The sequence below is a fragment of the Felis catus genome, chromosome X, assembly GCF_018350175.1.
Source record: "Felis catus isolate Fca126 chromosome X, F.catus_Fca126_mat1.0, whole genome shotgun sequence".
Lineage (NCBI taxonomy): Eukaryota > Metazoa > Chordata > Mammalia > Carnivora > Felidae > Felis > Felis catus.
Window position 1 is genome coordinate 48,382,180 of NC_058386.1, and position 15,512 is coordinate 48,397,691.

The 15,512-nt window shown below is 38.5% G+C and overlaps 1 protein-coding gene across 5 annotated transcripts in view; it reads left to right on the forward strand.

Moving 5' to 3' along the window:
* Positions 1–249: 249 nt before the first annotated feature.
* The window catches only part of RRAGB (Ras related GTP binding B), a 51,218-nt gene continuing 35,955 nt past the window's right edge, over positions 250–15,512 (forward strand). The window contains exons 1-6 of one of the 5 annotated variants that reach the window (XM_023248918.2): positions 250–360; positions 1,826–1,859; positions 4,425–4,524; positions 9,159–9,242; positions 11,144–11,210; positions 13,870–14,092. In XM_023248918.2, coding sequence (XP_023104686.1) covers positions 1,848–1,859; positions 4,425–4,524; positions 9,159–9,242; positions 11,144–11,210; positions 13,870–14,092 — 486 coding nt within the window. In that variant the 5' untranslated portion in view covers positions 250–360; positions 1,826–1,847. Of the gene's footprint in view, positions 993–1,825; positions 1,860–4,424; positions 4,525–9,158; positions 9,243–11,143; positions 11,211–13,869; positions 14,093–15,512 lie in introns of all 5 variants that reach the window. The other 4 variants (XM_023248919.2, XM_006943774.5, XM_004000559.6 and 1 more) reach the window with 4 other exon arrangements.

Consider the following 15,512-nt stretch of genomic DNA (forward strand, 5'->3'; position numbering starts at 1 on the left):
ACAAAACATCAACAACAACAACAACAACACGCACGCGCACACACACACACACACACACACACACACACACACAAAGAAGCTAGCGTTGAAGCACTGAAATTGAAAACGTCTCCTTTAATTCTGCGTGGCAGGCCAGTTGGGCCAGGCCAGCCCACAAGGAAACAGTTTACAGGATGTTAGCTTCCCACCCGACTCAAGGCGGAGCGATAGCAGCTATGGCGACTGGCGACGCTCTTTCTCCGCGCAGTATCTATGGTAGTCTTCCCAGTCCACCCGCCCCTTGGGTAGCAGCCGTCACGTGACGGGCTTTGGGATTACAGGAGGTGCCCACGTGATCCTGGCCTGCTGTCGGTGCCTGCGGTGAGGTACCTGGGCTCCTGAAGGGCGGGCGTTTAGGTCATAACTGCCGCTGCCGGCGGACGCTCTCGGGCGACCAGGGTCGGTAACGACAAGCCGGCGGGGACAGTAACTACTTAGTGCCTACCGCACGGGTCTGCTCTTTCTGCCACCTCCGCCGTCTCCACCTCTTTTCGGGTGAAGTCACATTTGCGTTTCGAGACTTTGGGTCCTGAGGCCCAAACTCGACACGAGTCCCCACCACTCCTCTTTTTAACTCATCCTCCGTCTCTTCCTTTGCACCACCACATCATTTAGCCTTTGAACTGGCCAGCTAGGCTGTTCCTTGAGGCCAAGTTCAAGGCGGTTTAAAGTAACCGTGGGGAAAGCAGCCCCCCAGTGGACAAAGGCGGAGGCAAGAATAGAGCAGGCCTAGCGGCCACAGGCAATTAAAGTAGGCGACTGAGGGTGTGAACAGGGAAAAAGGAAAAAAAAAAAAAAAAAAAAAAGAAAAAGAAAAAGAGTACTGCGGTTTAGAAAGGACTGGAAAGGACTTGTTGCACGATGGAAGAATCTGACTCTGAGAGAAAGATGGAGAAAGAGAATCTGGGGCCAAGAATGGATCCTCCCATAGGGGAACCTGAAGGATCGCTAGGGTGGGTGAAGTTTATTATGTCAAACCTAGAATGGGGGTTCTAACTGAGGAAAGTATCATGAATTAGAACAGCCCACCTATGATAAATTGCTTCGAATTACCAGTAAGGTTGATTGGTGTCATGCTTTTGGTGACAGGATAAACTGGAAAGAGGATCGATTGGTCGTTAACTGGGCAGAAACAACCCTTGGGATGGACCTAATATTAGTCCTGAGGTTGAGGGAACTGTTCTAATTGAGAAGACAGTTTTGAGTTTCTTTGAATTATCAGTAAAGGAGATTTAACATCATCATGTTGAGGATAAGACGACTAGGGAGAAGGTTGGTATTTCCAGGGCAGAGATCAGTGGCTTGAGAGTACTTTCAGTGCATTTTTGTTCCTGAACTTGAGATTTCTATTGTATATACTTTGTGCATGTAATGAGTAAAATATGACAGCTGACTAAACATACTTCCAGGTTTTAAAAATAGGCTAACTTAAAAATAATAGAGGACATTCAAATAGGACAGTATAGTTTCACTAAAGCACTTATATATGTTGCTTTGATAATTTTTTTAAGATAAAAAATTAAATCTTGAATTTTATGGCTCATTTATATCCCTAAATAAACCTTAGGAGCCGTCTCCTGAGCACTGTAATTAGGGGTTAGGGAACTTGAATCCAGTTTTATAATTTAGGAGAACAAGGACCTCTTTAACGAAGTTCCTGCACACAACTGTACTCAGCTGTTGTGCTAAACATGTTCTTTTGCAACTCCACATTTATTTGTACTTTTTAAATTCCAATTTCTAAGGCAATGGATCCTGGAAACTGTCTTTTGGTTTATATCTGCAGGTGGGTGCTACCAAATACAGCCATGAAGAAAAAGGTAAGACATGTTAATTACATCAAATACATAAAAGTGAAGGTAAGAAGATATCATTCAGGAAATAAATTTGTGGTGTATATATATCATCTTTCCTGGACCATTTCAGGAATCTTCTACATTTTCTTTTTGACTCTTATCGCCTTCTCTGCTATCAGATTTAATTTTTCTAATATTTAAATCTAACTGGGTCATTCACATACTTCCCAAAGCCCATAGAATGAGATTCAAGTGACTTCATAGTATAGAATGCCCTTTAAAAATCTTTTCCTGACTAAACCAATCTGCCACACCTGTGCACCTTGTCGTAGCTCTACAGAATCTGTTTTTCTACAAATTACGAATTTGCATTTTGTGCAAGCCATACACAAACACTAAACAGGCGTCTTCCTGCACATTTTTGTGGAACCCAACTTAAATGTTACCTCTATAATGGCTTATATGAGTTTTCCAAGTGGAATTGAACATTCCTTCCCTTGTGCTCTTATGGTACTGTGCCCCACCTGGGGGTTAGACAGAATCAATAAGGGCACAGTTCTGGAGCAAATTTCTGAAATTTGGGCTTTCAGTTTCTTCATTTGTAAAATGGTGATAATAATATGATCTATCTCATAGGACTGTTATGAAGTTTAAATGAGTAAATGCATGTGTAGGCCTTAAGTTAGCACCTAACACCGTTAGCCTTGGTTACTCTTTCCTAAGCAGTTGAAGATTTCTTAAATTAAAAAACACAAGAAAAACACCATATTTACCCGTAACTTCATCCAATAATTCAGTTATATAATTCAGTTTGCTAAAGGAATGTTCTTAATGAGCCTGTCCAAAGTTGCTATTGGGGTAGCTTAGTCACTTGAGTGTCTGACTCTTGATTTTGGCTCAGTTTATGATCTCATGGTTCATGAGATGGAGCACTACATCGGTCTCTGCACTGATGGAGTGTAGCCTGGTTGGAATTCTCTCTCTCTCTCTCTCTCTCTCTCTCTCTCTCTCTCTCTCTCTGCCCTCCCCACTAACACTTTCTCTTTCTTTCAAAATAAATAAATAAACTTAAAAAAATAAAGTTGCTGTCAATAAGGTTGGCTAAAAATACCAGAAATTTCTGTGTGATTAAGAATAAAACAAAGTTATTTTTCCAACAGCCTTAGACTGGCTTGTCAGTAACATTTTGTTAGTGAGATAAAGTTATGTGGCTAAATAGCTAGATTAGATTAAATTGAGTCTGAGTGCAATACACTTTTGTTAATACTCCCTACATTTGTAATTAGAAAATTTCGTAAATTATTTAGGGCTTGAAGATATACCCCCTTCATTTGAAAAGCAAGGTAATTGGAACTATAGTCCATAAATTTTAAAGTTTGAAAAGACTGAAAAGTTACCTTACCAAATTCCCTCCTAGTGCAAGAATCTACAGTATCTTTGATAGGTGTTTTTCTGTCTTTGTTAGGTGCTGACTTTGATATGATGGCTATTCACCTTCATAAGTTCACCTTTTCCATTGGAAAGTTCTCATCATTAAAAACTTGCTAGGTTTATGTCTTTGTTTTGATAGCTTGGTCATTCTTTTGATGAACATATTTTAAGCGCCTGTTATATGTTACACACTGGAGATACAAAGGGTATTCTCCCTGCTATTCAAGAACTCAGAGTCTTGTGAAAGACCAAAAAAATCCCAGATAACCGCAGTGCATTATGGTCTTTGCAATGCTCTACAAGTGCCATGGGAGGAAAGAGGTGAGATGCACCCAAGCCAACTTAGGACATTGAGATCAGAGAAGCTTCTTGAGGAGTTGGTTACTGAACCAAGTCTTGAGAGATGAATGGAACTTAGCTGAAGGAAGAAAAATGAATGGAAAGTTATTGGCAGAGAATACAGCATGAAACAGACATAGAGCTGGGCTGCCTGGAGTTCTGGGAGCAATCAAAGTGGATATAAGCAGTTTAGTTCAGTTCAGTATGGCTGGACTCTAAAAGTTCCAGGCCAGGAAGGTCAGGAGGTAATTACAGAGAAGTAGATAAGCCATATCAAGGAAGGTCTTATATGTTGTTTAAGGACTTGATCTTGTAGGCCATGGGACACTTAAAAAGAAAAAATATACAGAGTAATTAAAGAATAAAATCATAGAGTAAGTAGAAGGCATGAGACCAAGGGCAGAGGTGGAAAGGTTGACCTTAATCAGAAGGAGGAATTTTCAGTTACAATGAAATCCCCTGCCAGGTAGTTCAGTGCATGAAACATTAGATTATGAGTCAGGGTTTGATTTCCTCAAGTTGTTATTTCTCTAACATAGTTCTGAATATATGATAGTGTATAATGGTAGCATAATAAATTCATGTGATTATATTGCCAAGAGGATGTGTGATCCATGACAGGTAAGTGCCTGGTCCCTGGAATTTTAGGTATCTCTGTATTCACCATTGGTCAGGGAACTAGTTAGTTACAAGTATCTGCAGCAGGTTGTTGGTACTGTCACTTCAGTAAAACATCAAGTACAGGAGAGAAATAGGTCCCTTTAGACTTGATTTGCTCTAGATTTCTAACTTCATTGTTTTTTCTCACTTTTTCATTAGGTGCTGTTGATGGGTAAAAGTGGGTCTGGTAAGACCAGTATGAGGTCTATTATCTTTGCAAATTATATTGCCAGAGACACACGTCGCCTTGGTGCAACAAGTAAGATGTTTTATCTTATTGTGAAATCAGGTGATCTTAACTATTAATAGTCTGCATAAGGCACTTGATTGCATTAAGTTAGGGATGCAGAGGTTGAGAGATTTGTTTTGGAACATGTTTCTCCTTTGTTTTTCATTCCTTCTCAGAGGGGTGTGGCCTAATTCTGGTTACTACTACTTGCTCTCTTGGGAAGGTCCCTTCTAGGTTGCTTACCAAGTAGGATACCCTTGTCCAACTTGTTTTTTGTCCTGCTGTTTCTTAAATAAACATAGAGACCCTTTTGTTTGATTATTTGTTGCTTTTTTGTGGGGGGTTGTTTTTATTATATAAAAGGAAATAACATGATAGGTATTAACAAGCATAACAATAAAACCTCTTAAGACTTTTTTAAAGCTGTTAGTCATTAAAAGGTAAATTCTGGGTGGCGGGGGCTGTGGGCAGGAGGTTAGCTTGATGTGTATTCTCTGCTGCTTCTCTTCCTGGATATATATATATATATATATATATATATATATATATATATATACATACATATATAGATGTTCTCAATGGAGTTCCAGCTCTGACTTGAGAAATGTTTCATTGCCCTTTTTTGTTTGAATGTTAAATCTGGCTTCGTAATATAGGCTAACTGGGCTGCTGTGGCTGCCAGTTCAGTGGATCTATGCTTCTGGAAGACCTCTTCTGTCTCTAGGTTGTAATGCCAATTTATTTTGCAACATCCAGGCATTTCTGGATTCTGCCATGGTCCTTGCCCTCTAAGTGATGAAAGCATTGCCCTACCTGGCTTTCAAAGATTCCTGATCTGGGTTTCTAGCATCTTGAACACTTTTAGGGACAAGTCACCCACTACTTCATAAGGTATCTCATTCTTGTTTCAAGAACCACAAACATTTTAAAACAGTTTATGTTCCACACCCTAGGATACAAAGAAGGATGCCTCATTTTTGTTTATAAAGTACTGGGAGTATCATATATATATATATGTATATATATATATGTATATATATATGCACACATACATATATATATACACACACATACATACACCCACATACTGTCAAAATTGGAGCAGCTTTAAATTTTTTTTTAATGTTTATTTTTATTTTTGAGAGACAGAGAGACAGAGTAGTGGAGGGGCAGAGAGAGAAGGAGACACAGAGTCTGTAGCAGGCTCCAGACTCTGAGCTGTCAGCATGAGCCCAATGCGGGGCTCGAACTCATGAACCCTGAGATCATGACCTGAGCTGAAGTTGGTCGCTTAACCAACTGAGCCACCCCGGCACCCCTGGAGCAGCTTTAATAGTTAGAAAGCTATTTCTTAGTTAGAACCCTAAATCTATTTCCCTTTTGTTAGCTGGTCCGTCCTCTTTTTGTTCCTTTGTGTCTCTACAAATATTTGAGTATGATTAATGTCTCAATCATCCTTGCTTCCCAAATCTTATCTACCTAAGTTAAATATCTCCAGTTCCTTCATATATTCCTCATTTGACATCATTTTGAAGCATTTTAAGGACTTGTTTGAATGTGTCTATGTTTTTCTTAAAGTGCTGAGACTTGAATATAGATGTGATCTGATCAGATCAAGGTAGGACTATTATATTTCTTATTCTGGGCATTGCACTGCTGTTAGCACAGTCTAGCCCCCTACTCTTATTTTTTAGAGTGGTTTTCATTATATTGAGTCATACTAAAAAAAAATTCCTTTTCACATACATTGTTACTAAAACACGTATCATCCTTTTGATTCTTGTGCAGCTAATATTTAAAATCTAAGAATAAATTCTTATATCTATTAAATTATTCAGTTTTGTTTGTTTTAGCCTTTATGTTCCTGTACCCACTGTTTGTTAACTGTGAAGTCCAGGATGAGTCATTATCTCTCAGGGCCTCAGTTTCCTTATCTGTAGAAAAGGGATACGATACTGTTTTCATTTTATATGCTTATTATTTCATCTGTTCTGTTAGCTATTCTTCTTAGCTTGGTGCATTTTGTACATTTGATAAGCACCTCATCTAGTTTTCATCTAAGCCATTCCTCAAAAATTTTGGTCAGGACAAGGTCCTATGGCTTGTCATGCCTTGAGAGACTTCCTTTTAGAAAAGTACCTCTCCAGACTTCTTCATGTCTTGGTTTGCTAGATTTTAATTTGTTTCTATTCCCCCAAGTTAAATATCTAGACCTAATAATCATATGGTTTCAGTATATTAGAGGAAGCTGGTATTTATTATATGCTTTTTTATTTAGTCTTTATATTAGCTTCATTTTGATAGATGAACTAGAAGTTGAGCTTACTCAACTAGCAAGTGTTAGAACTGAAATGTCATTATATGCTCCTGCTCTATCCATTGTTCTATAGCCACCATTCCTGGGGAATTTCATTCTTTGTGTGTTTTAAATTATGTACATTTTACTGAAGTACCTTTTTCTAGTCAATTAATATTTTTGTGTTTAGCTAATCAGCAGAGGTTGATTTACTACCCTAAGTCTAGTGAATAGTCATGCAACCCAAATTTCAAAACTATTCAAGCTACTTGAAATAGTTTTGAAGTAATCTAGCAGCAGCATTAAAAGGTTACAAACAGAATGTTGCAAATTATATGAACCCCATATATTCAAGCAGTCCATTTATTCAACAAGTGCTTTTCTCAATCGTCCTGTGTGCCAGGCACTGTGAATGGGACAGGACACTTGTCCTTAAGAATATCTCAAGTGGGAGCTTTATTGATATACTTTGCTAGCAGTTGCTATATTTCCTTAAAGGTAGTAAAATATGCTTTAAATAATTATGTTGGACTTAATGCTTGAATGTATCATTAGCTAATTTGTCATTGCTGAAGAAAAGTCTGGATTCTACTGCTAAACTTAAAGACTACTTGAAAATACATATAGTGCTTTGATTTTCACTTATTGGTTTTTTTTTATGCAGTTGCTGATTTTCTTTAAAAGTAGTAAAAGAGTACTTCTAAAATATTATATCACCTTTAATGTTTTCCTAGTTTGTCATTGCTGAAAAAATCCAGTTTTATTTTGTTAAACTTAGAGCCTACTGTGTTTTAAACTTTGAGGTAAAGATACCGAATGGTGATATAATTAATTTATTAGAGGGCTATTAAAATGTGTTTGTTGGAATAGTAAACTTGTCAATAAAAATATGATTTTGAAGTATTTTAGTCACAAACACTGTTGACAGCTCCAAGATTTCTTACCTTCTCAAAATTCTCTGTTCCCTTGGCTTTTATTTAATGCTTTATTACCCTGGTTTTCTTCCTTTATCTTTAACTATCCCTACTCCTTTAAAAAATATTTTCTTCTTTCTGTCCCATAAGTGTATGTGATTTTCCAAAGCTCTCTTCTGGTTCTTTTCAGTTGCTCTTATGACAGCAGGACAGGAAGAATAGAAGAGGGAGGCAGAACGTAGGGGTTAGATCATAAAGTCTTATAACCCAAGTCAGGTAGTTTGAACTGAGGGTAGAGGGCAGCCCCTAGAGAATTTTAAACAGAAAAGTAACATGATCAGATTTTATTATTTTTAATTTTCAATTTTAATTACAAAAGTAATACGAAAAATTCAGGTATTATAGAAGTGTAGAAAGTCTACTTCCCTCATCATCAGGCCTGCTTCCTAGGGACAACCACCATTAGTAGTTTGAACTTGTCCTTCTGGCCTTTTTTATTTTTCCTGGGTGTATACAATCATACATATACAGAGACTTTTTTTTTTCTTTTTAAAGAAGGATGGAGTAAAATCTGCATTTTGGAGAGACCATTATATCTAATATGGAGGACAGATTGGACGGAGGCAAGGGTAGAAGCAGGTTGATAAATTAGGAAACTATTTTAGTAGACAAGGTAAGAGATGATGGGACCTTAACTTGGGTTAAAGTAGTGGTAGTGGATATAGTGAGGAGAAAATGAATTTGGGATATATTTAAGAGGTAGAGTAATAGAACTTGCTGATAGGTTTGGGGGGAATAGTAGAGGAAAGGATGGACTTAAGGATAAAATTAAGGTTTTGGCTTAGGCAACTGGTTAAATTCACTGAGATGGAGAAGACTGAAAGAATAGATTTTGTAGGGAAAATGGTGAGATGAGTTATATTTGGATACACTGAGTTTGGGATACTTGTGCATTATTCAAGTGAAGATGTCCAATACATGTTTCAGAAAGGGAGAGGGACATCTATATTAAGAGATACACGTTTATGAGTTAACAGTATCCAAATGGTAAATAATAGAAATAGAATAGAAAGCTTGCCTGGAGGAAAAATCTAGAGAAAAAAGTAGGTTGCCAAAGGTGAAATCCTGAAGAACTCTAACATAAGGGACAGAAAGAAGAATAGGAGGATCTGCCAGAGAGGTTATAGGTATGATATCAGAGGCCAAGAGAAGAGAATTTTTTGAGAAGAGAGTAGTCAACAGTGTCATGCTGCAGAAAGTAAGACTAGGACTAAAAAGTCCACTGGATTTGATAATGGGGCCACTGGTCACTTGATGAGAACAATTTCTGATATGGGAGTAGAAACCAGATTTCTGTCCCATGTGCTTCATATCTAAACAGTCACTGAATCCTGTCACTTCTTTTGTTATTGTCTTTCCCTTTCTCAGTAGCACTTCTTTCCATTTTTTTTTAGTACTAGACCGTTTACATAGTCTTCAAATTAATAGCAGTTTGAGCACCTACTCTCTCGTAGACTCTGTTGGAAATACAAAGACATGTAAGATATGATTCCTTTTCCAAGGAGGGGGAAATAAGGGGAAGAAGGGAAATAGTTTGAGCACCTACTACGTGCCAGGCACTTGTAACTCCTTTAAACCTCACAATAATCCTGTGAGGTCAGTAGCATGCCTTCCATCTTTTTTAATAGAAAAGGAAACATACTCAGAGGTTAAGTGACTTGCCCAAGGTCACACAGAGAAGTACAGCTGGTATTTGAACTAAAATTGTTTACCTCCAATGCCCATGTTTTTTATAATAATCCTTTGCTGCTTATGATCTAGGTTATAAGAAGAAAAAATTGCACAAAGTTTAGAGAGCAGTCAATTTAAGCAATAGATTCAAGATAGTCCTAGAAGAAACACCACTGTGTGATTGATTGTCACATAAATTGTATAAATGATAATTGCTAGACTTTAAGGAAATTTTCAGGATAAGAATTTTCATTATTCCTCCTTGTGATTTTTGGTGCCTGGCAGAGAGTAGATGCTTAATAAATGTTTGAATGAATTCAGAGGGAGTGATGACGGTAAGTGGGGGTGGCCAGGTAGGGCTTTTAGAGGAGGTGGAATTTAATCTGGGTTTTAATAGATGAACATAACTTTGAAAGAAAGGTGGGGAGGACTTTCTAGGCAGATGAACAGAGTAGGCAAAGTATAGAGTACAGAGAGAGGTGTAAGGCAGAGGTCGCAAACAGGCAATCTATAAGCTGGATAAGGCCTGTAGATATGTTTTGTTTGGCCTGTACAGTGTTTTAGAAAAATTGGAATTAGTTATTAATATGTAAAAGTTTCTGTAAAAATCTGGATTTCCTACTACTATTGGAAGTTTTAAAGATATGATCATCTTGATCCCACATTCATGCCTGACAAATGAGCTACAGCTGAGTAATTGAGTAATTGACAACCACTCTATCATCCTCTTGGATGGATGTTTGCTCTCCATACATGATGATCTTTGCTTTTGTACATTTACTGGCCTGGCCCATATTAGCAAGTTTGCGACCCCTGGTGTAAGGTATATTAGGGGTTGGGGAGGTAGTGGGGTTGGGGAGGACTATGAATAAACCAAATTGGACTGAAGCAAAAGGCTTTATTAATGTGACTCACTGGGCATATAAAGGTAGATTGGAAGGCAAATTCTGAGGGACCTTGAATGGCCCCCTGTAGGCATGGAGGAACCATTGAAAGTTTTTTGAATGGGGAGTGACATGTTCAAAGTAGTGTTAAGAAGATGAACCTGACAGTAGCCTATAGGATGAAGTAGGGTGGGTAAGGTTTCCTGATGAGAGATAATTATAGAGCTATTATAGTTATATAGGCTTGAAAAGGTAAAGGGCCTTCCTTAATGTTAGTGGCAAGTTGTAAAACAAGGAGTGGAATTGAGAGATTACAAAGGAATATCGATGAATGTGGACAGAGAAGTCCTCCCCCCCTCCAAATGGGACAGTGGTAGGATCATTAACTGAAATAGGGAAACCAATAGAGGGAGTGAGTTGGGTTATGTTTTATGCTTGTTTTGTATTTGGTGTTGGTATTAAATTTTTTTGTGGAGGGTGTTGGTGGGTTGGAGAAGAGCTATTAAATGGTATATGTCTCTGTCTTACATGTTGAAATGTTAACATTAATATTATAATTGGAGATTGTTTCTGCTCTAAGCACTAAAGTACTAAAAAGTAAAATGACGTACGTGAAAGCCAGCTCTGTAGCTCAGACTAGTTTAGGTGCCCACCTTGCCACTAAACTGCACTACTAAGCTAAATATCGCCTTCTTGTTGTAGCTTTGAGCATTTCACTCCACTTTGGTCCTTCTAAATTCCATGGGTTAGTTCTTTTGGGGTTAGCTTATTTTGAATTTCACCTCACATGCTACAATACTAGATTTGTCATATTTGTCTTCCAGTTGATGTAGAACATTCTCATGTTCGATTTCTGGGAAACCTGGTATTGAACCTGTGGGACTGTGGTGGGTAAGTACCATCTGCTTGTTTGTGGGGCCAGTGGCAGTAATCATAGCACCTAGTATAATCAAGTGTAGAAAATACATTAAAGTAACTATCACTTGTAATAGATACATTCAATAGAAATTACTTTAGAACTGGCACTTGATTAAAGATTTCTGACTTTTATGTAATTGTGAACATGCCATATGTGACATGTTTAATCATCAGTAACATAAGCTATATCTAGGGGCTATATGTAGTATGGGATAGATTATCACCCTCTTTTGCAGGTGAAGAAATTAGGTTTTTATCTCAAGTGTCATAACACCAATGCTGAGTTCTTAGTCATCGTATCATACCACCTCATTCTTTATTATTTTCAATCTCCAGGCAGTCTAAGCACTGTAGATTGCCCTGAGTATATATTCTCCAGCTGAGTTACCAGCTGTTGGAGGAGTAGGAAACAGTTTTTCCTCTCATGGCTGAGGCAATTCCAGAATAGTCCATCACAAATGCACATTCACTGTGCTTATATGTGGATATTGCTCCCTACAATATGGCCATTTGCATCTCCACGCTGCGCAGTGGTTAGGAGCCTAGGCTCTGGAGTTAGATTGGGGTTTCAAGCACACCTCTGTTAGCTGTGTTATCTTGGGTAGATTATTTAAACTCTTGAGCTACAGTTTCTTCATCTGTACAAAAGAGATAATAGTGATACCCACTCAATAGGGTTGTTTTGATGATTCAGTAAGATGATATATAAATGCATAGGAAAGTTCCTCACAAAATAGACAGACATTATTGTTAGCTCAGTGTTTTACCAGCTCCTGGCATAGAACCAACCATATAACAGGTGCTGAATGAGTTTTTTGTTGAAATAATAATGAAATAGCCAAATATTCTATAAGAAAACGACTCCATTATTGCTAGCAGATGGTTCACTTAATGCTCTAGGAGCTCTCTCCATACAAATCCTTCCTCATTATCATTCTTCTAGTTCTGTAATCTATTTCAAGAGATTAGTCATAGTTCCTTGCTTTTAGGCACTAAGGTGTTATTAATTTTGCAGATAAGGCAGCTGACATCCAGTGAGCTTATGAATCCCCCAAGGTCACACAGCTAATTAATAACAGAGTACAAGACTAAAAGCTTGTGACATGACAAAACTGTTTTTTTATTATTTTATTTTATTTTATTTTAATTCCAGTATAGCTAGCATACAGTTTCACATTAGTTTCAGGTATACAATATAGTGATTCAACAATTCCATACAGTAATCGGTGCACATCACGATAAATGCACTCCTTAATCCCCATCACATATATCACCCATCTCCTCCACCTACTTCCCTTCTGGTAACCATCAGATTGTTCTCAATACTTAAGAGTCTGTTTTTTGCTTTCTCTCTCTCTCTCTCTCTCTCTCTCTCTCTTTTTCCTTTGCTTACTTGTTTTGTTTCTTAAATTCCAACAAAACTACTGTTTTTTCACTGGCTGCCTGGTAATTGAGAAGTTCTTGGTAAGCAGTACACAGCCTAAGGATCAAAGAACAACACTTATAAAAAGTTATCTTGGAGTCATTGTCATATAGTTTAGAGTATATGATGGTTATTCATTCAATAAACATTCGCTGAGCACCTATCCTATGGCAGGCTCTTTGCATAAAGCTGGGAAACAACGACAGACAGTAACAGACATGATCCTTGCTTTCATGGAATATATTGTGTAGGGAAGTGAATTCCATTAATTAAAAATTTGCACAGACACATGTAATATCACATTTGTGGTTAAATGTGAAAAATAAAAACAGTGTTGGGGCACCTAGGTGGCTCAGTCAGTTAAGTGTGCGATTTGGCTCAGGTCATGATTTCACGGCTCATGAGTTCAAGCCCCGCATTGGGCTGTCTGCTGTCAGCACAGAGTCTGCTTCGGATCCTCTTTCACCCACTCTCTCTGCCCCTCTCCCACTTGTGCACATGCTCTCTCTCAAAAATAAATAAATATTGGGGCACCTGGGTGGCGCAGTCGGTTGAGCGTCCGACTTCAGCCAGGTCACGATCTCGCGGTCCCTGAGTTCGAGCCCCGCATCAGGCTCTGGGCTGATGGCTCAGAGCCTGGAGCCTGTTTCCGATTCTGTGTCTCCATCTCTCTCTGCCCCTCCCCCGTTCTTGCTCTGTCTCTCTCTGTCCCAAAAATAAATAAACGTTGAAAAAAAATTTAAAAAAAAAATAAATAAATATTAAAAAAAACTTATATTAGGGCCTATGCTGACTGCATTTGCTCAAGACAGGGATATCAAGGATAGTTTCTGTGAGGAAATATGGATTGAACTGAAATCTAAAGGGACAAGTAGGAGTTAGTTAGATGTGGAGATAGGGGAATAGCATGTGCAACAGAGTAAACAATGTGTAAATGCCCCTGGGTGGGTACACCACAGGCTAGTCCAAATGAGAGAAGGTCAAAGTGTATTTGGAACACAAGGAGAGGAGCAAAGAGTGGTGCAAGGTGGGGCTCAAGAAATAAGGTGAGGCCATACCTTTTTGGGCTATTTATTTTATTATTTATTTGCCTAGTAATTTGAAGCTGTAAGATTATCTTTCACATTGATTAAGCCAACAAAAATAGATTGTAAATAGGAGTGACTAAACCAAGGACTTGTTTACTACCTAGATTTTTTTTCCTACTAGACAGGACACTTTCATGGAAAATTATTTCACTAGCCAGCGAGACAACATCTTCAGAAACGTGGAGGTTCTGATATATGTGTTTGATGTGGAAAGCCGTGAATTGGAAAAGGACATGCACTATTACCAATCATGCCTAGAGGCTATTCTGCAGAATTCTCCAGATGCCAAAATCTTTTGCTTGGTACACAAAATGGATCTGGTACAGGAGGATCAACGGGACCTGGTAAGAAATATAAAGGGTGCTGCACAAAATGGTTGACATGCTTTCTAAACTTCTTTTGTACAGATATAGGTAAATGGTAGGATTGTTTTTAGGAAGAATAAATCTCAGCAGAAGCACTCAAAGTTTTTGTTTGTTTGTTTGTTTGTTTTAATATATGAAATTTATTGTCAAATTGGTTTCCATACAACACCCAGTGCTCACCCCAAAAGGTGCCCTCCTCAATACCCATCATCCACGCTCCCCTCCCTCCCACCCCCCATCAACCCTCAGTTTGTTCTCAGTTTTTAGCAGTCTCTTATGTTTTGGCTCTCTCCCACTCTAACCTCTTTTTTTTTTTTCCTTCCCTTCCCCCATGGGTTTCTGTTAAGTTTCTTAGGATCCACATAAGAGTAAAACCATATGGTATCTGTCTTTCTCTGTATGGCTTATTTCACTTAGCATCACACTCTCCAGTTCCATCCACGTTGCTACAAAAGGCCATATTTCATTCTTTCTCATTGCCACGTAGTATTCCATTGTGTATATAAACCACAATTTCTTTATCCATTCATCAGTTGATGGACATTTAAGCTCTTTCCATAATTTGGCTATTGTTGAGAGTGCTGCTATAAACATTGGGGTACAAGTGCCCCTATGCATCAGCACTCCTGTATCCCTTGGATAAATTCCTAGCAGTGCTATTGCTGGGTCATAGGGTAGGTCTATTTTTAATTTTCTGAGGAACCTCCACACTGTTTTCCAGAGTGGCTGCACCAATTTGCATTCCCACCAACAGTGCAAGAGGGTTCCCGTTTCTCCACATCCTCTCCAGCATCTATAGTCTCCTGATTTGTTCATTTTGGCCACTCTGACTGGCGTGAGGTGATATCTGAGTTTGGTTTTGATTTGTATTTCCCTGATAAGGAGCGACGTTGAACATCTTTTCATGTGCCTGTTGGCCATCCGGATGTCTTCTTTAGAGAAGTGTCTATTCATGTTTTCTGCCCATTTCTTCACTGGGTTATTTGTTTTTCGGGTGTGGAGTTTGGTGAGCTCTTTATAGATTTTGGAGACTAGCCCTTTGTCCGATATGTCATTTGCAAATATCTTTTCCCATTCCGTGGGTTGCCTTTTAGTTTTGTTGGTTGTTTCCTTTGCTGTGCAGAAGCTTTTTATCTTCATAAGGTCCCAGTAATTCACTTTTGCTTTTAATTCCCTTGCCTTTGGGGATGTGTCGAGTAAGAGATTGCTACGGCTGAGGTCAGAGAGGTCTTTTCCTGCTTTCTCCTCTAGGGTTTTGATGGTTTCCTGTCTCACATTCAGGTCCTTTATCCATTTTGAGTTTGTTTTTGTGAATGGTGTGAGAAAGTGGTCTAGTTTCAACCTTCTGCATGTTGCTGTCCAGTTCTCCCAGCACCATTTGTTGAAGAGACTGTCTTTT